Source organism: Cimex lectularius, unplaced genomic scaffold, assembly GCF_000648675.2.
Source record: "Cimex lectularius strain Harlan isolate CLEC.00 unplaced genomic scaffold, Clec_2.1 scaffold366, whole genome shotgun sequence".
NCBI classification, from domain to species: domain Eukaryota; kingdom Metazoa; phylum Arthropoda; class Insecta; order Hemiptera; family Cimicidae; genus Cimex; species Cimex lectularius.
In genome coordinates, this window is record NW_019393020.1 from 167028 (window position 1) to 192193 (window position 25166).

The 25166-nt window shown below is 37.8% G+C and overlaps 1 protein-coding gene across 1 annotated transcript; it reads left to right on the plus strand.

Annotated features, from left to right (window-relative positions):
* Positions 1-1298: 1298 nt before the first annotated feature.
* Positions 1299-24562, plus strand: LOC106664011. Its single transcript, XM_014389356.2, has 4 exons — positions 1299-1410; positions 19261-19347; positions 19412-19646; positions 23171-24562. Exons 2-4 carry the CDS (start codon positions 19280-19282, stop codon positions 24323-24325), a joined length of 1458 nt encoding a protein of 485 aa, XP_014244842.1. The 5' UTR covers positions 1299-1410; positions 19261-19279; the 3' UTR covers positions 24326-24562.
* Positions 24563-25166: the final 604 nt, after the last annotated feature.

The following is a 25166-nucleotide window of genomic DNA, read 5'->3' on the forward strand; positions in this document are numbered from 1 at the left end:
CCAAGTGTTGATTAGGGATGGTGGTGCAATGGTTTTCTATGGCGCGTCGAAAAATTCTCCACCCTTTATCTACAGAGTGATGTCACCTGAATGAGAATGATAAAATGGAATAACACAGGAGCTTTCAACAATGGTATACGGGTGGTTTTGAATGATATTTCTAAGTAATAAGAACAAACGGTATGACGTAGGTAGACGCTTTGACTTTTGATAATGAGTTGTATGGTTAATTTCATTTGGATTAGAATGTAGGTAGTTCTAAGGATTGAACTGTAAAGGTGGTTGGAAAATTATAGCTTTTTAAGGAAAATTTAGGAGATTAGTGTTGGTGATAGAGTCAAAACAGTTGGTCCTGGAGGCTTCTGAACTCCACAGCTAGTTTTAGCTGAAGGTGCCCAAAACCAAGTGTTGGTTATGGATGGTTAGTGATGGTAGTGCAATGGTTTCCTATGGCGCGTCTCCACCCTTTATCTACAGAGATGCCACCTGAATCAGAATTGATGGGGTGCAAAACTGCAGATTTCAAGAATTGGATGCAAGTATTTTTCAAAGATTTTTCAAGTAATGCCAGCAAACTGTTAAGACGATATGACTTAGGGAATGATGAATGGATTTTATGATTGATAATTTCGACTTGATAGGAAAGAAGGCAGTTCTATGGACTGAGTTGTCAATTGTGGTAAGGAAAATTAGTTTTTTTTCTCTGAAGATTTCGAAGTGTTAGAAATGTAAATTATTGCAACCCTTTTGTAACCTCTGTTTTAGTTAGTCCTGTAGAGCAAGTTTTGTACGACGCAATATAGTGATACTTGTGTGTCTCGTGTTTTTCTTTTCATCCCAAAACCCAACACGAAGGATATTTGTTTTTTTGAAGCTTTTCACCTACTGTTGAAAAATTTGAACGCTGGTTCCAATTTTGTATTTAATTATTCTGTACTGAATAATTTTCCGTTAAAAAAAACTGTTATTGATTATGTATTGATTAACAACAGGTAAAGAAATCAGAATTTGTTCTAAGTTAAATTATAATATCTGTGTAAAACAAATACAGTAAAAAAGATGAAAGTATGTTGTAAAACAAGCAACTCAGGGTCCATTCTTTTTCCCAAGGTAGCCGTGACAGTTGGGGGTGATCAATCGTCGGCAGTAAACCATCAACTTTATTGTATACGATCGCGACCCCACCGTAACTCCCCACGTGTGCGGCGATTATCTCAGGCCAATGGATTGGAAAAATGAAATCCTTCCAGCTGTTGCCGCTCGCCGTAACCCGCCGAGGGTGGTGCAGATGCAGAATGATCGTATCTCGGATCTCAGTGCTGGTGGGGTTAACAGATCATCGCTCCGAGTCTCTCAGTCCACGGCAGGAACTCCTAGAAGCAACACCTCCGAAAAGAAATAATAACAAAAGTAAGTGGTCGTCATGTTAAACTTGGACGTGCCAGACAATTTTTAACATTAGATTTTTCAGTTGTGCCAAAAAATAAATAAACTAAAAAATAAACTAAAAAAGAGTAATATGGCTAAAAAATGTATATATAAATAAGTAATATTTTTAAACAAGAATTTCTCATCATTATCTCGTTTAAATCAAAAGATATACAAAATTATAATATCTAAAACCTATTATTTATGTTATTTTTTATTGCTAAAAATTGAATGGCTGTCATAATGACAAACTCATTTTTATGTTCTTACCCTCTCTTACTCTTTCGTTCTCAATATCTGGGTATCCGTCTTTCTACCTGGCTCATAAATTTTATTACACACACATTCTGTCTATCCGTATTTCTATCTCTCTTCGTATTCTCTCTCTCTCTCTCTCTCTCTCACTCACTCTCTCTCTCTCTCAGACTCTTTCTCTTTATATCCTCTCGTTCACAAACAAAACCCTTCTCTCTTTTTTACCTGTTTTCTTTGTAAGAGTTCTTTCTTTCTGTCTCTATAATTCACTTTCACTCTCTCTCTCTNTCTCTCTCTCTCTCTCTCTCTCTCTCTCTCTCTCTCTCTCTCTCTCTCTCTCTCTCTCTTTCCCTCTGTCTCCCTCACTATTTCTCTGATTCACAGACATAAATGTTCCTTTCCTTCAGATTTCTTTATTTTTGTTTCTATCTATCTCCTCTCTCTCCTCTCATTCTCTTTCTCTCTCTCTCGCTCTCGCTCTCTCTCTCACTCACTCACTCACTCACTCACTCCCTCTCTCTCTCTCTCCCCCTCCCCCTCCCTCTCTCTCCCTCTCTCTGTCTCCCTCACTATTTCTCCTGTTGAAATGTTCCTTTCCTTCAGATTTCTTCCTTTTTGTTTCTGTCTATCTTTTCTCTCTCTCTCCTCGCATTCTCTGTCTCTCTCTGACTCTTTCTCTTTATATCCTCTCGTTCACAAATTCTCTCTTTTTTACCTGTTTTCTTTCTAAGAGTTCTTTCTTTCTGTCTCTATAATTCACTTTCACGCTCTCTCTCACTCTCTTTTTCACTTTCTCTCCCTCCATCCCTGTCTCTTTTTTTCTCTTTATACCCTTTGACCCACAGACACCAATATCTTTCCTCAATTTAGTTTTCCTTCTCTCTGTCTAGAATCTCTCTCTCACGTTCCTTCTCCCTCTATCTTTCAATCTCTCTCTCTCTCTCCCTCACCCCCTCTTTCTCCCTCGCTCTCTCTCTCTCTCTCTGTCTGTCTGTCTGTCTCTCTCTCTCTCTCCCTCACTCTCTTGCCCCCTGACTCTATTACTTTCTCTTTATATCTCTCAACTTTTCTCTGGCCGTCAATTTGTTCGTCTCTCTCTCTTTTTTCTCTTCACCTCTATCTATGCTATCATCCTATCCTATTTTTGCTTTATCGTTTTTCTGTCTGTCAACCTCTCTTTCTCTCGTTTCCTTTTTTCTTTCCTTGTTCTTCTTTGCCAGTCTCTCTTTTTTCACTTTCTATCCTTTCGCTAAGAATTCCAAAATGGTCGTTATTCTATGATTTCCTTACCCAGCGATTTGCTCATATTTGAAAATTATGTGACCAGTTCGGTAATCTCGTAAAAATAAAATAAAACGTAAATTGGGCTCCGTTTAGAGCAGATAGTTTATTGAAAAAATTAATCAGAACAGTAAAAACGATAGCTTAAAAGGCAACCAATCATCAGATTTTTTTGTGTAAAAACATTCAATCTGATATTGCTATCGATAGAATAGTTGAAAACAAATAAATAAACACTTCAGTTTTTAAAACGTTTCCTTTAATTTTAAATCACTTTATTTCTGTCAATGAAAAGTTTTAAACCGGAAAATAACATTTTTTCAGAGTGTAAACAGTTCAAAGATCAAAATTGAAATTTTCATTGCACTATGAATGTATTTATCAACGTAATCGCAAGTAGTAGATTAGGCACGACGTAGATGTTTTTTTTTATGCACTACATCATGTACACAAAGGGAACTTTGCGCACTTACCAGTTCTTTAAGGTCGTTTAATTTTGGATCTTTTTTGTTTATCAAGTATGACAATAGTTTTCTTTCTCCGATTTAGCCGTATTAAGCTGCGAGTAACATCAAAGATCTTCACCGCACTAATATTTATAGTTGGACATTCTACGTTGATCCTTACGCCATTATCTTCTTGTACAAATAGAGTCAGAGGACATGAGCAAACACCCTTTACAAACGTACTCTTACCTGAGAATAAAAGGACCTCCCTTAGAAAGAATTATTCTGAAATGTCTTGAGAAGTATACACGCACTGGAAATATTCTATTTCTGAATATCGCGTTTATTTTAATCCTTTGGCTCAAGAAGATTGTATTAAATATTAAATAGAAACATCACCTGTTCTTATGAAACATCAAACACGAACAATCCTTTTAAAAAAAATATTTACCATTTATTAAACATAAAATTCTTATAAGGACAACAAATTCTTTATAGTTTTGTACATAAAAATACCATGTTTACGATCGATGGTAAAAGTTTCATTTTTAACTATAATCATTGTTCAATTACACATCTTCCATTTCGTACAATCTTTCTACAATTTTCTACTTTGACTAGATTATACTAGAAGCTCACATTGTGCAAAAGTCTTATTTCTCATCTCTATATGCTCCAAGCATAGGGGTCTCACAGGGTTCTCACCTTGGTCCATTCATCTTGTTCATTATTAAAAAAAGCCTTGATTTTGTTGTTTCAATGTGATGCGAAATTTTATAAGGATATTTCAAATACACCCTCATTTATCTCACAATCCTGCAGAGTACCATTAATCATCCTGTAATATTTCTCAAATAATTTCGTACAATTTCATTTTCCAAACATTTTTTTAATTTTTATGTTTTACTTGGGATTATAATAACAGAGGTCATATCACCTCCGAGGTTGAGAAAAAAAACTATTTGTAAATTGAGTTCGAATTCAGGGCTACTGGATTCGAACCCGGGACTTTTAGGTTACAGTGATGACCCTCGTGTCGCTCCCCCCTTTTTTTTTTTTGTAAGTATTCTTCTACAATATACTATAACTATAATTTAATTGACAATTCTTTAAAACGCACTACTACCATGGAATCCACGATGGTGGTCGTTTTTCATCCCTTTTAATTCTCCACTCATTTCATGGGAGTTATTGTAGGTCATTATCTGTTAATTTAAAACACTTGCTCAGTTTTGACTGAATCACCAAAAATGTTTTCCGAAATCTATTTTTTTTCTTTTTTTATATAAACTTGTGTAATTTTGTGATACTTGTGTTATTATCACTTTCACCTAGGAGACCTCGTGGTCATTGTCTCTTCAGTTGGTGGGGAGGGTTTGAGGGGATTCGTCGGGATGCGAGGTTTCTGATGTGATGATTTATGGTAGTTGGAAGGTTTTTATGAAATTTACGGTTACGGGAACGTATTTCATCTTGAACGAAAGGGATATGTAAATCCGTATGTGTAGTTCGTTACATAAAATGGTGCATCTAAGCAGCCTTTTATTTTTGATAGGTACATTTTTTCAAGAAGTCGTCCAAGAGCTCTACCTTGTGTCAGTCGCGTGCGAGAATTTCACGTCAGGCGTTTTTCGATGTAGCAGTTGGAAGGGTTATTTAAGACAACATGAGGAGAGATCTTTTTACGGAGAGTGAATGTAATATGGTTGAAATGTCTGTGTTAAATTTTATCCTTTTCTTTTTACACCAAGACTCTAGTAGTATGAGGGGTTGTTGGAGGTTTCGAGTGGAAATGACAAGGTCGGAGTTTCTAGAGAGAATTGTTGTACCGTCTGCAAATGTGAAGGTAGTGGTTTCGGGATGAGATGGCATGTCAGCTGTGAACACCTATAATGTAGGGGCCAGAACGCTACCCTGAGGAACAGGAAAATATGCAGATAGGGAATGGCCTTCGATGACTTGGAAGAATCGGTCAGTGAGTGAACTGTGCAGTATGAGATAGTAGACGGATGTTAGGATGCCCTGAGCATGAATGGCTTACGCCAAGAAAGGCCCCAGGACAGTACTGTCCCACCTCAAGGGAGGAGGGAATAAGTCTATCACGCGGTGACACTGCTGGACAGTTTAGTGACGGTTGCGAAAACCAAATTGATGGTCTGGGATTGTTTTGACAATGTAGAATCAGAAGAATTTTTTTATATTTTTTTTTAACCAAAAGTGGGTAGTAGACTTATTGCTCTGTATGGAGTAGTACAATGTGTTGGCCTTTTTGCCTTTGGGAACATTCGAATATACGAGTGCTTCCAATCTATAGGAAGTAGGTTGTACGAAGAACAGAATTAAGTAGGTATGCGATGAGTATAATGGCCTTTTTGGGTATAATTTTCCTTACAACCATTAACCATTCATTTCTTCCATTCTTCCACCTCATCATATCGCCCCATCAGTTTGCTGCCCATACTTGCAAAATTTTTGAAAACCACTTGCATCCCATTCTTGAAAGCTCCAATGTTGTTTCGTCCCATCCATTCTGGTTCAAACGACATACACGACTGTTTAACTATGCCACAGGATGGTAAACACGGCATCCCATTTTTAACAGAAAGACTCAGGGGCCTAGGAAAACTTCGATCGAGTGGGTACTCTACCTTGCTATGGAAACTGAACATCATTACTCCATCCTAAAGTTCCATTTGTCTTAGAGGTCCGTTGAACTACGAATCAGGTATTTTCTCCTAGCTATGCAGAAGAGGGGTTCCGCAAGGCAACACCCTTGGTCCGTTCACTTTTCAGTATACACTGTAGGCAGTCCAATCATTTCTGATACCTCACGTATAAAGACTTTTCAGCGAACCGAGACCTAATAATCTACTATAACTATTTAACAGTGCCACAGGATGGTTGACGCCATTGCATCTTCCCTTGAACAGAAAAATATCATTGGGTGCTTTCCTAAGCCTCCGATCGAGTGTAGCACCGCGCTTGCACGAGAATCTCTAAGCCTTCATTCAATTAATTTATAACGTTCTCCTAAAATCTGTCTGATAATAACTTCGAAGTACGTATATGGACAAACTTTTCTCCTATCGACTATGCCGATGTGGGTGTTCTGTAAGACTTGTTTAGTACGGATCTCTTTTAAGAATACGTAGCTGAGTACTATAAATTCGATACAGTACTCCATGGCAACCCAGGCCAAATTTCGATACCAACTGTCCTGTTTAGAAGAAAGGTCAAGAAATGTAGGAAGAAACGCAACAAATCCAAAAATCCCAGCATACAACCTCTCTTAACATATGCAAACAATACCAAGACCCTTTCAGAAAACTATTTGGGACTTAATTGGTACAACTAAACTGGGCTTAAAAGAACAGACGATAAAAATACTTGATAACAGATCGAAACTCACTACAAAACAAACAATTCGTTTACCCAACACAACTACCTGGACGTACCGAATCTACTTGTGGAGTGTCCGTTTTGAAACAACCGTTTCAACCTCTAAACAATCCAGTCATTTCAGCCCAAAATTCTTCGACATTCCCAAGCTACCTGTTTCGTATCCAACTTTACTAAACACACATGTCTAAATCCCATGGGAAAATCTTTCTTCCCGAATCCTTCGCGACAACCCTCTAGACGCCAAAAGCGCCAATGCGATCCCCTAATGAGGAAAGTGAATAGTGGTGCTATGGTAGGATATTTAATGAATTACTTTCCCACTCTTGCAATGGATTGTAACTGGACAACACACTCAGGACGACCAGACGATATAAACTATTCAAAATACTACTTAATTATTCAGATGTCGTGAGATGCGGTCGGGAGTGATGTAGGTTTCAGAAAAACATTTTCTTTATCGTGCACTCTCAACACGACACACAAGGATGGCACAATTACACAGAAGACAAACACTTTGAGCCCTGAAGATGATTTCAATAAAAGATCGAAACGTTGGCACGATAAAGAAAATGTTTTTCTGAAACCTACATCACTCCCGACCGCATCTCACGACATCTGAATAACTATCGATTAACGGTCACTAATCTCTACACATACTGCTTAATAGAGAGAAACCCTCACATGTTGACCATCACCACTACTACTTGGATTCCAGCGTTCCAACCTCCATAGAATAGTCACTTCAGTACAAAATCCTTCGAGCTGTGGACCAAGCTCTTCGTAGTCAATCCTATCAGCAATGACCTCTAAATCGAGCCACTCTAGTCCAATTCCTTTGAATCTTGTCCAAGCTCTCTACATAGTATCCACCACTTAAACCTATTAGTCTATACCCTCATCTCCATTTCCTAGTTCAATACCTTTTATGCCGAATCCTTAAGAATCAATGGCTTCACGATTTTCTACCTAGTGAGGGAAGTGAATATACTGCAATAGGAATGGAATTAACGGATCAGTTATTTACTCTGATAACCTAATTGAACTGACCAGACGATATAAACTAGACAAAATACTACTTAACAACCGATCGAAACCTTCACATGTTGACACATCACAACTTGGATTTCAACGTTTCAACCTCCACAGAATAGAGTCACTTCAGTCCAAAATCCTTCGCACTATAACCCAAGCTATTCGTAGTCAATCTTATTATCAGCATAGACCTCCAAATCCAGCCACACCAGTCCGAAAACCTTGGAATTTTGTCCTAGCTCCTTATTTAACACCCAACTTTATTATACATCACTACAACTACGTGTTGTCACATCACTACTACAACCTGTACGTACGGAACTGATTTGTGGTTCGAACAAACGTTCCAACCTCCACAGAATAGTCATTTAGGGCCAAAATCCTTCGAACTTGGTAACTCTTCGTCCTAACCTTATTATCAGCACAGACTTCCAAATCCAGCGACACCAGTCCAAAAACCTTTGAATTTTGTCCAAACTCCATACTTAGCATCCAACTTTATTATCCATGACCTCTAAACCCACGGGTCTAGACCCTGATCTCGATCACCTAGTTGAACACCTTTTTGTGGTGAATCTACTATACAAAATTCTATTTAACAACAGATCATATTTAGGGCCAAAATCCTTCGAACTTCGTAACTTTTCGTCCTAACCTTATTATCAGCACAGACCTCCAAATCCAGCGACACCAGTCCAAAAACCTTGGAATTTTGTCCAAGGATCATACTTAGTATCCAACTTTAGTATCCATGACCTCTAAACCCACGAGTCTATTACACTCATCTCTATCACCTAGTTGTACACCTTTTTGTCGTGAATCTACTACACAACATACTATTTAACAACAGATCGAAACCGTCACTATTGCCACATCACTACAACAACCTAGACGTGCGGAACTGAATTTGTGGTTCAAACAAACATTCCAACATCCACCGTATTCAAACTGGCCAGGTTATACTACGAAAAATGCACTAGATAGAATAAAGTCAGTTAGTTCCTTCGAACTTAGTAAAACCTTGGAATTTTGTTCAAGCTCCTTACTTGATATTCAACTTCATTATCCATGACCTCTAAACCCATGAGTCTATACCCTCATCTCAATCTCCTAGTCGACCATCTTTTATGCCGGATCCTCTAAGAGTCAATATCTTCGTGATTTTCTGCCCAGTGAGGAAGGAATGTAATTAATGCATTATTTCTTTACTCTGTATTATAACTGACCAAATGATATAAACTACTCAAAATACTACATAACAACAGATCAAAACCCTCACATGCTGCACATCACTATTACAACCTGGACGTACTGAACTGAATTTCTGGTTCCAACAAACGTTCCAACCTCCACAGAATAAAGTCATTTCAGTCCAAAGTTTTCGTACTCGCCTTACCATCCGCACAGACCTCCAAATACAGTCACACCAGTCCGAAAACTTGGAATTTTGTTCAAGCTCCTTACTTAGTATCCAAGTTCATTATCCATGACCTCTAAGCCCATGAGTCTACACCCTCATCTCAATCTCCTAGTCGACCATCTTTTATGCCGGATCCTCTAAGCGTCAATGTCTTCGTGATTTTCTGCGTCGTGAGGAAGTGCTGAGGTAGGAATGTAATTAATGGATTATTTCTTTACTTTCACTGACCAAATGATATAAACTACTCAAAATACTACTTGACAACAGATATTAACCCTCACATCTTGTCACATCACTACTACAACCTAGACGTGCGTATCTGAATTTGTAGTTCGAACAAATGTTCCAACTATCACAGAATAAAGTCATTTCAATCCAAACTTTTCGTCCTCACCTTATTATCCGCGCAGACTTCCAAATCGAGCCACTCCAGTCCGAAAACCTTGGGATTTTGTTCAAGCTCCTTACTTAGTATCCAAGTTCATTATCCATGACCTCTAAACCCATGCGTCTATATCCTCATCTCGATCTCGTAGTCGAATACATCTTATCCTGAATCTACTACACGAAATACTACTTACAACAGGTCGAAACCCTGGACGTAAGGAACTGAATTTGTGGTTCGAACAAACGTTCCAACCTCTTCAGAATAAAGTCATTTCAGTTCAGACTTTTCGTCCTCACCTTATTATCCACGCAGACTTCCAAATCGAGCCACGCCAGTCCAAAAATCTTGAATTTTGTTCAAGCTCTTTACTTAGTATCTCGAATTCGGAGTCGAACACCTTTTACGCCGAATTCTCTAAGCCTCATTGTCTTCGTGATTTTCTGCCCAGTGAGGAAGTGCTGAGGTAGGAATGTAATTAATGGATTATTTCTTTACTCTATATTATAACTGACCAAATGATATAAACTACTCAAAATAGAGAACAGATCAAAACTCTAACATTAAAACAACATAGCGTCATGTACACGATTACTACAAATAATCTGGACCACGGAAACAAACTGGAATCTCCAAAAATATGATATTTTTCAATTACTAAACTAGATCTGTATTAATATGCAACAATTCCTTTTAAAACTCGAAATTATTCTTGATATCAAATCCAACTAGTTGCCTGTTTTTCAAGTCAACTTATTAAAACATTTTTGTGTCCGTTCGTTAAAAAGTCCGCAGATTTAATGGAGTATTCGCGAGATTGTGATAGTACGGCAGTAACGAATTTAAAAGTCAAATTGTAAGAGGCGCGTTGATGAGAGAAGGCAAAGAACCCCCTTGAACTTGGAAGGATTCTTTCCAGATGATCTTCGCCTAATAATTACGGCCCACTATCGAAGAAATGAATTCTAAACTAGCTCTCACTCCATAATTGAATGGCAATTCTAAACGGTCAACTATTTCGAAACAACTTTACCATATAGGAAAGACCTGTTTTTTTAAATAAAATATTGCAAGAAACTATGATTTTTTGACTCTTGTTTAAATTTACATGTTAAAACATGGTTTTTTTAAACAAAAAATTAATTCTTAAATGTGTTCATGTAATATCTCCTAAAAGATTTATAACAGCGGAATAGTGTCGTTAAATTTATCTCAGGGGTCGTTCTAAAAATCCCTTCCACGTTAAAAATCTACATTAAAAAAAGAGAAATAAAACAAAACAAAAATAGTAAAATATCATTTCATGGGAATTTTTTCGGGGTTGTCAGAAACGAAAGATACGTTTCGCAATCTGATCACGATCCTGTTTTTATTTATGCGACAACTTGATAATAAATCCGTGAGGATTTCCGTTAAAAAAATACATTTATCGTTGTATTTTGACAAGGATTGCTTTTACGTTTTGACGTTTACGACCATCAGATAATCCTGACAACGCACAAAATCATTTCCCCCTTTTGACTGAATAGAATAATTATCACTTTCTTGTTATTCGATTCGGTTTTATTTCACAAAATCTAAATTGCCGTTTTGTTTATATCCGAAATTCTCAAATTGCGAACTTTCAGTTTCGTCATCGGTCAGCCCACTATTCAAAGCCATCTGCAGATGTAGTCGAGATATTCATAGTCTTCAAACAGGAAATGGCCTTTACCAGATGGAAATGTGTTTCTTGGTGGGGGATGTTTAGGGATAAAACACCCTTTGTAAATCTAATTTAAGATGTAAGTGTGCCTGGTTGTACGCTCGAGGCATAAAATGCACTCAGCCTCTATTTTTAATCTGGCCGACACTTAAGAGCCGAAAAGACGAAATATTGGCCACTAGGAGGCTAAGCCAAGATAAATATTATTCCACTTTTACTTCGGGTCAGCTACTGGGATAAAAGGCAGGCGTGGAAGGATCTGGGTGTAAACAGACGCCCGAGGATAAAAAAAATAAAAAGAAAAAAACAGTCCTTATCGGACATCATCTTAAACGATGCTTTAATATGCTACTGGGGATTAAGAGTTTCGAATAAAAGTCCCTCCCAATGAATCACAACTTTAATTAATGTTAAAAATACTAAAGTTCTGACTTTTAAATTAAATTAAAAAGTCAAATATTGGTTACATGAAAACATTTTGATAGGTTGTACAAGCCCAAAACATGAGCAATCAAACTCATTAGGGAAGTACACTTCCGTCTTTCAAGCAGAAATACATGCCATCAATGCTTGTGCCCTGGAAAATCTTAAAAGAGGTTACATTGACAAAAAAATCCCCATAAGATCTGATAGCTAAGGAACCATTAAAGCATTAGCATGTAAAAGAATTACATCAAAATTAGTAAGTGAATGCATCCAAAAACTCCAAAACCTGGGAAAGCACAACAATCTGATGATATCTTGGGTGCCAGGGCACAGAGGTTTGGGTATAAAGCAGGCCTTTAATTTGAAGAAAAAAAGGACAGAAATAGGTCTGTATAGTATCGCTACACTGGTTGAAAGAACGTAGGTCCAACCTTACTGTACAAAATAAAATATTACTACACAAACAAGTCACAGATGGCTCCAAAACAAACGAAGGAACCGGATTAGGCGTTTTCTGTACAAGCCCAAAACATGAGCAATCAAACTCATTAGGGAAGTACACTTCCGTCTTTCAAGCAGAAATATATGCCATCAATGCTTGGGCCCTGGAAAATCTTAAAAGAGGTTACACTGGCAAAAAAATACTCATAAGATCTGATAGCCAAGCAGCCATTAAAGCATTAGCATGTAAAGGAATCACATCAAAATCAGTCAGTGAATGCATCCAAAATCTCCAAAACCTGGGGAAACACAAGAACCTGATGATATCTTGGGTGCCAGGGCACAGGGGAATTTTGTCTAACGAGAAAGCAGACAGTCTGGCCAGAGGAGGATCTGGAAGACCTACACTTGGGATAACAAAAACAAATATAGAATCCTCCATCGCAGAATGGATCCAAACAAAAAGGAGAAGTGGATAAACTCCAGCGGTGCTAGACACAGTAAACTTATGATGAAACAACCCCCCAACAAAGCAAAATCACTGCTGCAACTGGGGAGGGCTAAACTGATGCGAGTGATAGGACTACTAACCGGTCACTGGCATCTGAGAAAACATCTACACGACATGGGCATATACAACGAAGATCCCATCTGCAGATTATGTAATGGGGAGGAAACAGTCACCCATATCATCTTCTGCGAAGCAACAGCTCAATGGTGGTTCAACCTAACATAAGAAAAAAAACTTAGGGAAGGAAAAAGACCTAATACTTCTAAGGAGAAGGATAGAGTCAATTGCACTGAACTAAGGAACCAGGAAGGTATAAAAAGCCAGAAGGCTGCTCCATGGGGAGCACAAACTTCCTAGTGTCCTTATCACCAATACCATACCATATACCATACCGATAGGCTTTAAAAAAGGAAAGTACGCTTACTGTCTAGGCTTTCAACAGGACTTTGATAAGTTCTAGAAAAGATAAATGATGGAGTGAGTGTGGCGTTCAATCCTGTTGAAAAAGATAGTTTCTACTCACAGTAAGTTGTTTTTGCAACGATCCGGATTTCGAGCCTTTTAGCTCATCATCAGGTTGAAGGACTTCTACAACCACGTCTCTCGACTTTAGAACTGATAAAAGAATTAAATAACATCAATGTACCCAACAACTGTGTTTTAGTATCATTTGACGTTACTAATTTATTCACAAATATCCCCATTGAAGAATGTACTAAACTCATAAAGCAAAAACTGACCGAGAATTCTATTAATGAATTTGTAAAAAATGATATAATAGACCTCTTAAATATATGCCTACTATCTAATTATTGTAAATTCAATAATAAATTTTACGAAATGAAAGGGTTACCAATGGGGTCTCCATTATCCGCACTTTGTGCTGAAATATTCATGGATAATTTCGAAAAAAATCTTTTCAAATCAAAGAATAAATTAATTAAATCTGTTCATTTCTAGAAACGCTATGTAGACGATATTTTATGCAAGAATTCCTCCAACTAATTAATTCTCTACACCGTAATATAAATTTTACATTGGAAATTGGCAAGATGGTTGTTTGAACTTTTTAGACCTAAAACTGTCCATAATAAACAGCCTAATAGAAATAGACGTGTATAGAAAACCTACAACTACAGACACTATGATACCAGATCAGATACGAAAATTAAGATTTCATCTTAAAACTACCTTTGGCATAGTGGATAGGAGAAAAGAATGTCCTTATTCATACGAAAAAGTTACTAACGGACAGATTTTAATCAGAAGGTAGAAGTTAACTGAATGATGTCCTTGAGTTTCTAGAATAAGCCCAGGTGGTAGATTCGATCAAAGGCTTGCTTAGAAGTGCACCCGAGCAACATTCTTTCTGTGGATGGGAAATTGCAATGATGGCAACTATTCTGTGTTTTATGAAATAGAATCGCTTATTAGGCCTCGGTTTACTGAAAGGGATCGTCTCTAAATCTAAGAAGTACTGTATCAGATTGATAAGAATGTCTGCAGTGTATATACACACTGACTGGGACCAAGGATGTTGCCTTGAGGAATACCCGCTTCGGCATAGTGGATTGAGGAAAAGGATGTCCAGAATCGTACTTGAAAGAAATTTCCGGATATGTAGTTTTTATGATGATGTAATGAATGGAAGGATGTTCTTCAGTTTTCGGATCAAGCCCGGATCTCACTTTCGATTGAAGCTAAGAAAGCACTCGAACAGTTTTCGTTCTGCTCAAGAAAGGCAGAAGACTGAAATAGTCAGTATGATGTCATCTGAATCAGAATGATAGAATGGAATAACACAGGAGGTTTCAAGAATGGGATCCAGGTGGTTTTCAAAGATTTTGCCAACTAATGGGAACAAGCTGATGGTACGATATGACGTAGGCAGACGCTTCGACTTTTGTTAATGGGTTGTATGGTTAATTTCATTTGGATTGGAAAGTAGGTAGTTCTAAGGATTAAACTTTTGGGAGATTAGTTTTGGTGGTAGTGTCAAAACAGAAGATCCTGGAGGCTTCTCAACTCCACTGCTAGGTAAGATGAAGGTCCCCAAAACCATGTGTTGGTTTTGGATGGTGGTGCAATAGTTTCCTATGACGCGTCGAAAAAGTCTCCACCCTTTATCTACAGAGTGATGTCACCTGAATCAGAATTGATGGAGTGCAATAACGCTGCAGATGGTACTGGAGGTTTCTGAACTCCACTACTAGGTTAGCTGAAGGTGCCCAAAACCAATTTATTTTGTATGTTTCGGGTTCATTGGCCCATTTCTCAGCAGCCTCAATGGGTCATTCCTCAATACATAAACAATAAATGATTCTATTCTATGAGTAAATGTGGCATGTACTACCTAAGGGCATGGCAAGATAGAAATATCTTCTAAATTTAAGCATGTGGTGCAATGGTTTCCTTTATCTAAAAGCAATTTTTATGGCTTGGAATCTACCATAGAAAATTTGGCATTTGGTGTTTGGAATCCGCATCAGTAACCTACACATAATTATGCCGGAAAAAATCAGATGAAACGGGAACAGTACAAAATGCACTATGCAAATTTAATAATATCGTCTTGAGAGTGCCATCGTAAATACGCTTGACTTATCGAATAGTTGAAGGTCGACCAGACAAAAATGAACGATAACCGAGGTTAATGAGGTTGTAGTCATTGAACTATAATAATTCAAACAAAAATAAAAATAAATACATCAAAACCCGATTTTACACAACTATCTATTACTTTTAGTGTTGAAAGCTCAGTTAAAATAAATCACATTTTTATCTGCGAGGATGTTTAAGTTTAATGTAGAGTGAATGGGTGGTATTTCAATATACAATTTTATTTTCATCATCTACCTTTATTTTTACATAGTCACAAATATATGAACGTGTTGGAAAAAGAAATTATTAATATTGCTGAACAAAGAGATAAGGCTAAATTACGAAGGAAGAAGATAATATTTTTAATTATTATTTCTACTAATTCACATCAATTTATAATCTGTGAAAGATGTGTCGAAAATCAGAAGAAATAAGCACCATTACAAATAATGAAACTATTTAACGATGAACTAGATTATCGACCTGCTGGAAACATGAAGTCTTTTCGGAGGATCTACGGAAGAGGTACGTAGATCCTCCGAAAAGACTTAATAAAATTATTTGTTAAAGCAAGTTTTAAGCTATTGCGAAATAAGGAAGCTAGTTAAACGTCCTCATTCGACCATCCAATATCTTATTTAAAAAAAGTTCAAGACTGGTTCTACTGATAATTAAAACAATCCGGCGGATGCAGGAAAGTTTCGTGAACTGGTTCGACAAGCTTCACAAAGTCCGATAGCAAGTACAACTTGTATAAGTTCTTCATCCACATCATACGTTAATCAGCAAACTATCTTGCCTCCACGAAGCTAAAAAGGGAAAGTGCAACAAATAAATACTTTTATAACTAATAAAACCAAAACATAAAAATTCAATTTTGTTCGAGAACTCATATGTCCCTAGCCTTCTAAAGGAAAAAAAATCTCAGATGAAAGTTGACCAATGTTTCTACAATGAGATGCTGAAGTTAGAAAATGATGTTAAATACCTAGAGATAATCATTGATAAGAAGTTCACCTGGAACCATCATAGCGAAAACACAAAATATCACTAATGACTACAAGAAACTCCTAGGTAAATCTTGGGGACTAAAACGAAAAATAGCCTATTAGCTGTGGTATGACCCTAAAATATCCCATGGCTCTTTAATCTGGTGGACCAAAGCTCAACAAAAACAAGCTAGCCAAACATAAAGCAGCATAGAAAGACTGTCAAACCTAGGCATCACGGGTCACTGAAAACAACCCCGTCAACCGCATTGAAATGCTGCTAAATTTGCTCTCCATTGGGCACATTTATACAAGGAATAACCATCGAATTGGATAGAGACTAAATATTTCGGAGCTAATAAATAAACAATAAATAAAATCAGGCTCCGATTCCTAGAAATAAGTACTATACGATTCCGGATTTCACAGCAGACTATAAAAAAGTAGAACTCAGAGGAAGTAGTTCAGGAGGAATCAGAGTCAATGGTATGGTATACAGATGATACATACTACAGATACAAAAGAAAGAACCAGATCATGTATTTTCTGTAACAAGCTCAATTGAAATCATTAGAGAAGTACGACAATTTTTCAAGCTATCAGTGTTTGTGCTTTAGAAAATCTAAAAAAATTCAATTAATTAAGGTTTTTAGTTGAGATAAAAAAGTCAGTGTCACGAGCGGGATTCGAACCCACGACCTTCGGCTGAGATGGGAAGTTAGTGCCCGAGTGGATCGAAGTGGTAGAGTAGCGGCGTCAGCCGAAGGTCGTGGGTTCGAATCCCGCTCGTGACACTGCATTTTTTATCTCAACTAAAACCCTTAATTAACTGAATGATACTAATTGGTCAAGCGGACCACAAAAACTAGTGAATCGATCTTAAAAAAGGTTTACACTACAAAACATCCTCGTAAGGTAAGACAGCCAATTAGCCTTTAAAGCATTTGCATGTAAAAAGGTCACATCAAAATTAGTCAGTAAAGGCATTCAAAATCTCCAAACCTGGGGAACGTAACAACCTGATGATAGAGTTGATGTTTTTGCTTGTCAGCGAATTCATGTTGAACCGAGACAGGATCACTTACTGGGTCTGTCTCCATTTGTGGGCTTTTTGAGTTGTTCAAACGCGTTCCGGCATTGCGTCATCTTCAGTGAGAAACACTCCGTCTTCCTTAGTTCCTGAAGATGGAGCAATGCCGAAACGCGTTTGAATAACTCAAAAAGCCCGCAAATGGAGACAGACCCAGTGCTGGTTCAACATGAACTTAATGACATCTTAAGTTTTAGGACGGGGGCCGCGGTAGCCGAGTGGTTAAGGCGTCAGACTCTCGGCTAGTAGATCCCGCGGTCGTGGGTTCGATCCTCACCGTCGCCTCTGGACTTTTTCTGACGCCTAAGGGGACCGTTGGCCACAATTGAAACAAATTGACATGGCACTCACCAATGGAAGGAGCGGGATCAGATCTCATCGACCCTGAATTTGGACCCAACCCCCTTCAAAAATGAATTTCTTCGATGGAAGAACACCGGCACACCGGGGGCTCAAATTCACACTTGTGTTGCGAGCCCCCAAAAAATGGAGCCAGGGATAAAGTATAATAAGCTGTACAACTGCGGTGCTCATGAGGGAACTCCTCCAGTTCCTGGTATCCATTGTAAAAAAAAAAGTGTTAGGACAGGAAGGAATTTTGAGCAACGAAAATACAACCGGCCATATAGTCCCAGAACTTGGGATCACAAAAACAGATACAGTATCCTCCAATCCAGAAACCAAAGAAACAAAAGTTGAAGTGGATACTGCAAACCGATAAACCTCATCAAAAGTGGCAAACTAGTTGCTAGATAGAGAGGACAAAACTCCGAGTAGCAGTAGGACTATTGCCGGTCACTGGCAACTGAAAAAACTAGTGAGTATATTCAATGATGATCCCATTTAGAGATTACACAATGAGGAGGACGAAATAGCCACCCACATNTGACAATTCACTTTTTGGAAAATATAGTGTTATATGCATTATGCAGAGTGGGCGACCAAGACCCGAGAGGTTAAATGCCTGGGTAGACTCGTACCCCAGAAACCAAAGAAACAAAAGTTGAAGTGGATACTGCAAACCGATAAACCTCATCAAAAGTGGCAAACTAGTTGCTAGTTAGAGAGGACAAAACTCAGAGTAGCAGTAGGACTATTGCCGGTCACTGGGAACTGAAAAAACTAATGAGTATATTCAATGATGATCCCATTTAGAGATTACACAATGAGGAGGACGAAATAGCCACACACATCATCTTAGAATATCTACCAATCGCTCAACGGAGGCAACCTGGGGTACAGAGATTTTTTAGTTTAGGGCACATTTAGAAAGGAGTTTTTAAAGCTGTAGGGAAATAGACATACACAGTAGGAAAACATCGACAATACTTGAGAACAGGGGTCAGACTGAAAAATAAACCACACACAAATATCTAAGATCATTTACGGGCAATTAAAGATAATCAACTATGCAAAATAAGCCAGCCAAAGGTACACCGAATCCTCAAAAATAACAAGTTTAAAACAGTGTTTTCCCAAATGGTCTGCGCGTTGATAAAACGCTCTAGCCATCAAGTGGTAGGCAGGTCAAAATGATCGGTAACGACCAAACTACACGTTGCGAAAACAAAAAAAAAAGGTCATACTTAAAAATCAAGACATATACAAATAACGCGTCCAATATGAGGAAACATATAAACTCACGATTTTTTCCTGCGTTATCTTAAGAAGGTAAGAAAAGTGTAGTTAGGATGTTTCAAACATCCTGGTCTACATATTTAGTCCTGTCAGAATTTTTCGTGGCGGGTTTGCTGACTGATGATGTCAAATTCAGACCCCTAAACGTAAATTACAAAAAGATACCATAGAATAGTTATTAATTTTCATTGGTGTTTTTTAATGTTACAGGTAAACTGTAGGAAGAGCCATGAAGCTACTGATAATCTTACTAGTCCTCTTTTTCCCAAAAGAGAACGCAGGAGCGAGAACCGTGACGTAAATATTATTACATAATTTCAATTTTTTTCTCGAAAAGTCCGCTAAGAAAGCCAACCCTCAGGCACGAAGACATCAAAGAAGGGATGATAAGTTTCGTCCATCTGCTACGTGATTCGATCGAAAAGCTGGAACGCCACGAAAACAGGGAACGGCAACTGGGCGAACATTTGCGCAAGGCGCTCAGCGGTTTGGACGCGAGGGAAAGAGCCCAGGACGGGCTCCTTCGCAACATCATCAACAAGCTCAGCATCCTGGACGAAAGGATAGAAAATCTAGAGGAAAAGTCGAAAATTAAGGTGGGAATAAATGACAGGTTTGATGCTGTTCAAAAATTTATTTATCTTCAAACAGTAAAATTGAAGATTCCCTTCTCATAATAAAACTTGGAATTAACAACAGTTTTGCCAAAAAGTCCATTATCCCCAAGCCTTCAGCTTTAGTCGTACATGACATTTTCATTCTAATTAAGCGTCAAACGAGACTTAAGGTGTGGCCTTAAGCTAAGATCATTTTGGTCCTCCTATCCTCGCTGTTTTTGTAACTAAAGCCAGACTTTCCCCCCTCGCTGTCCTTAAGAAAAAATCTCATATTTCCAAACCAGATTTATTCGATAATATTCATCCAAGCCTGATACTAAACTTCCTAACTCTATTCAGACCAATAAGAATGTCCAACATGGTCACCAGTTTCAAACCGCAGCTGAAAAGAGCTCAGACACTCCCAGAGTATCGAGAAGGATCAGAGGCCTTGGTACGTTCGGATTTGCCAGGAATAAAGTGACCTCAACTTCGAGACTGTTGAAAATTCATATAAACAAATCTTCCGAATGCATGTCCTTATCCTTCATGACCTTATAAAAACGGACTGACAAAAATAACTCAAACTGACTGACAGATTGAACCAGCGAAGATAGCCAGACCAAAATGATCGGTATCGATCAAATTTCAGGTTCTTCAGTCCGCAGACCACCTCGTTTGATTAAGGAGCTGTTAGTGGTGCAAACGATTTTGGCCATAAACGTTTGGATTTGGCTTAGCTTAGATTCAGGACTTGTTTGTTTATTTAAATAGATTCAATATAAGGGGTAAATTAATTGCCACTAGTATCCAAAGTAATTTACAAGCCCAAATAATTAGGACTTTACGCACACTTTGCGTAATGTTTAACTTTGGTTAAGGTTGTACTCCAAAAGTTCGAGCCCATGTGAAAATGAATATGTTAATGGTTTTATAAGTTTTTTTTTTTACGTGAATATATTTTTGGTTTCACAAATTTTTTGAGTGATTGTTTTTGCGTTACTGGCGATTGCGCATAGGTTAGGTAAGGTTATGTGTAAGTTATGGTTAAGGATGCGTTAGGTAATGTACCCAACGTTTTTTCATGAAGCGAAGAAAAGTCACAACTAAAAATCAACATTATTGAACAATTTACTACCAGAGCTCCATAAATTTAAAATAAATTGAAAGCCTGATATATTTAAAAAATACTTGTTAACGATTTCATAACCTCAGAATTAATTGCAGTAGATTTATTTGGAAGTGTAAGTAATTTGCCTATTATTTAATTTGGTATTCCCCCATAGTTGAATACCATATGGTAGGCTTTGATAATTACTGTGTATTATTTGGTAATGTAACTTTTTGTAAGGTACTATCAACGGACCTAGTTGTTTATGTCTTAAACCTATGTTTGACCTTTTTTACGTGCTCTTTCCATCTCATGTTGGCATCTTGGATCATCCCTAGGTATTTAGCTTTTTACGCTGTAAGTACGGTTCCATCCTAAGTTCAATTTTTTATATGTAAAATTTATATGTACATAAGCTGATTGATACAAATGAGGTGGAGTGAATATGACAATTCACTTTTTGGAAAATATAGTGTTATATGCATTATGCAGAGTGGGCGACCAAGACCCGAGAGGTTAAATGCCTGGGTAGACTCGTACCCCGTCCCTAAAAGGTCCGGGACTTGGTCGGCTCACGTGTCCTGCACAAACCTCTTGGACCTGTTCACAAACCCCAAGATTTTGAACCATTTAATCTCGGGGAGTGATTTGGTGATGTCCTCTTCTTCAAAGATTTCAACTCTAGACCTAGCATATCTATCACACTCTGCGAGATAGTGCCTTGCCGTTTCTTCTTTTATTTCGCAAAAACGGCAAAAGGGATCTGGTAGAATACCCATTACGGAGAGATTACGGAGAGGTGTCTTGTCAGTGGGCAGTGGCCCGTCAGGATACCTATCAGCCTCCTAATTCCCTTCCTTGAGTTAGAGAATATCCATTTCGATTCTGCTGGTTTGATCTCCTTCCAGGGGACAGATTCCATTCTTTAAGTAATTGTTTCATGCCCCAGCTATTGATACTCTCTTTCGCTGTGCTTATAGAGTGGGGTAATACCGGTTGTGGCCCGACCAGTATTAGAACCTTCTTTGGCCAGGCTATCCGCCTCTTCATTGCCATAGTGTCCTTTATGTGCTGGTATCCAAATAAGGGTTACCTTGTTCTCGAACCTGAAAGAGATCCTATTGGTAAGATCTGTAGTTTCCTCCACCAGTCTAGATATTGACAAATCTTTTTGTAATAACCTAAGACTAGCCTGACTGTCAGAAATGATTCTACCTTTTCCCTTGATTTTATTTTCCATACGTGTTCCACAACACACATAAATGGCCCAGATTTCCGCCTGAAAAAACCGAGGTGTTATTGCCAAGAGAGGAGGAGATACTGATACCTAATTTAGGTGTTAATAAAAAGATGGTGTTACGCGTAAGTTTTTTAAGTTTTAGCTGCCTAAAACTTTTTTTTGGCCTTATGATTTATGCATATTAACCATGGTGACGAATTCTTGTATGTGTTCATATTTGGGGGGGGGGTATCGTGTGTCTAAAACGTGTGTGAGTAAAACCATCTTTTGCAAAACTTAAGCTGATTGAGCCTTATTTTTTCTTGTTTTTTACCCTTTATTTTGCTACACGCCTTTTTAGGCATTACCACTGGATGTTTTATCTGGAAACGTTGCAATTTTTACGCCATCCAGGAAAATCATTAGTATAGCAAGTAAAGTATTGGACTTGGTATGCTCCCTTGGAGCACTCCCAACTTTATTTTTTATGTTCTTAATACGGATGGTCTTGTCTGAAATTAAAATGTCCCTCATTTAAGTAGAAAGTGTTCTACATACTTTTCTCGTAGTATCCTCTAGTTGAGTTTATTTATGTCCTTTATGCTAAAACTTCGCAAAAGCCTACAAAAAGCATGAAGGAAAATATGGTAAAAAATAAGTTCTTCCAGTGGATTTTTGTTGTCACAACCGTCATTCGGTGAATTTCATCTATTGTTGGATATTTTGGGCCAAATTGGTAGTCTGGGGTATTTTTTTGACTTCTGGGGTCTATACATTTTTTTTATTTTTATAGCTCATATTTTAGTCTGATTGAAATCTGACTAGAAACGGTCGAGATTTACCTTTCAAAGGACTTCTAACAAAATTTTCAATTGTCTTTACTTTCTTTTTATCCTTTTATTTTCTCCTGGGTTATTTTTTGTATTCAGCATGTGGTAGGGAAGTAGATTTCTTCAACTTTTAACAATCGTACGTTTTCGATACCGCACCTGTGTCATCCTCGGCCAATTGTTCTCTAAGAGTTGGAATGCGTACTCTTCAGGCAGGTTGAAAATTGAAGGATGTATAATTATAAGGTTTAAAAAACAGTAAAACAGTTTTTATTTCATTGTTTTAATAAAAAGAATGAACAACGGCTGGACATGCTTTTTTGTATATTCTTTGGCAAGATGATATGGATGGTTTGTGTTTCAGGAAGAAACTAGAAAGGGTTTCTCGGACGACGCGATGCAGGTTTTGTCCGACAAACTTCAAACGGTAGTAGACGGACAAGAAGCGTGTCCTACCAAAATGGACCTCTTGGAAACAACCATGAAACTAAAAATTGACGGACTTCAGACCCTCGTCCAGGAAGTTAAGACTGAAGTCTCTTCACTGTCAAAGAGCGTTTCGCATTTGGCCAGCCAGCAAGACGAACTGGTGGCGAAGGACGCCGAAGCGCAGAAAGATAGGAAGTCGATTTTGTCAGAATTGAAGCAAAAATTCGAATTTATTAACACGATACCTGAAACTTCAGATAGGGACAATGCCACGATCAACGAAATCGTTTCGTTTAGAAATGAAATGATGGCGAAATTAAAAGAAGGAGAGGCCAAATGCGAATCGAGGTTCGATCATACTGCTGAGATCGTCAAAAAACAGTCTAACGCGATTACCACCTCCGTGATGAGCTTGGTCAACGAAACTAGCCGGTCAATTGAAAATATCCAAGCCGCCGTCACGAACTTGGGAGAAAACTCGAAAACCGTGCAAAACATCGAAAGCGTCCTTGTGCAAACGTCGCAAAACGTCATGGACACGAGGAAACGGTTCGAATACGGCGTTCACCGGATGTTGCAGGAAGTGCAACAAGTCCTGACCACGCAAAACGTCGACTTGAACTTCACCGTAAACAAAGAGTTCGACGAGATCTCGGACGTGATAGTCAACTTCCAAAAAGAATCCGTGGGCAACTTGAGCAAGCAGTTCGAAAAGGAGATAAGCCAGGTCTGGAGGCAAATCAGCGTCATGTACCAGCAGATTACTACATCGGCCAAGGTCCTCGATATGTTACAAAACGAAACCGATCACTTTACAATTAAGAGCGAGGAAAAGTTCGATCAGTTGGCTTCCAAGCTGGACAATATAGGAAGTAACATAAATCAAATTCAGGACAACCATAATTTCGTACTAGGCCGGCTATCTCTGTTCGTCCACGAATTCAACGAAACCAGAAACGCCTTAGCTTCAGCCAGCAAGTACTTCAGGGAGATGTATTCTCACGACCCTGTCGAAACCAAAGCGGGAAAATTCGGCCCAGGACCCATTTTTGTCGACGATATCGACAAACAAGTCGACAACCATGTATAAAATATATATAAAGACATTTTTGTGGACAATTATCATCATTCAATAATTAAATTCAGTACTGCTTACTTTCGTAAGTGGACTATGTCTATATATATCCATATGCCTAAATTAAGGTTTTCTCCAAAATATAAGAAAGCCACTTTTTTTGTACGATTGTTATTCGTGAATTACATTTATATTATTCATTGTTTAAATCTTGTATTATTTTGTAGCAATAAAAGTTTAATAACACTTAAATTATTAATATCTAGGCCCGAACGACAAACCATTACACCTTTTTTTCCATTTTTCCTTTCACCTCAAAGAAGCCGAATCCTCATAGAAAAATCCTTCTTTCTTCCCCACTATTTCAAAGTGAAACACATACAAAAAAAAACACAACAGGACACATCTACACAAAGAACACATACTTTGAATGAGTACAAATATTTCGATTAAACCTGAAATTTCTATATTGTATACATCATTGTATAAATTCATATTCACATCTTACATGTATTTGTATAATTTAAACAATGTTTATAAATCCCAGGCGCTGAAGATGATCTCAGTAAAGATCGAAACGTTGGCACGATAAAGAAAATGTTTTTCTGAAACCTAAATCACACCGGACCTCATCTCACGATCTCTAATCATTGATCAACGGTCACTAAATTCTACACATAAATTATTAATATCAATTTGGCGATTATCATTAAACAACAGGGACATTTTTATTTTTAATGGTAATTTATTATTTTCTCACATCAACATTTCTAAAAAAAAAAAAAAAATCAACGATCACCACTGAACAGTCATATTCCACCATTTGAAAAGTTTGTTTTATTTGTTTCTTCTGAAC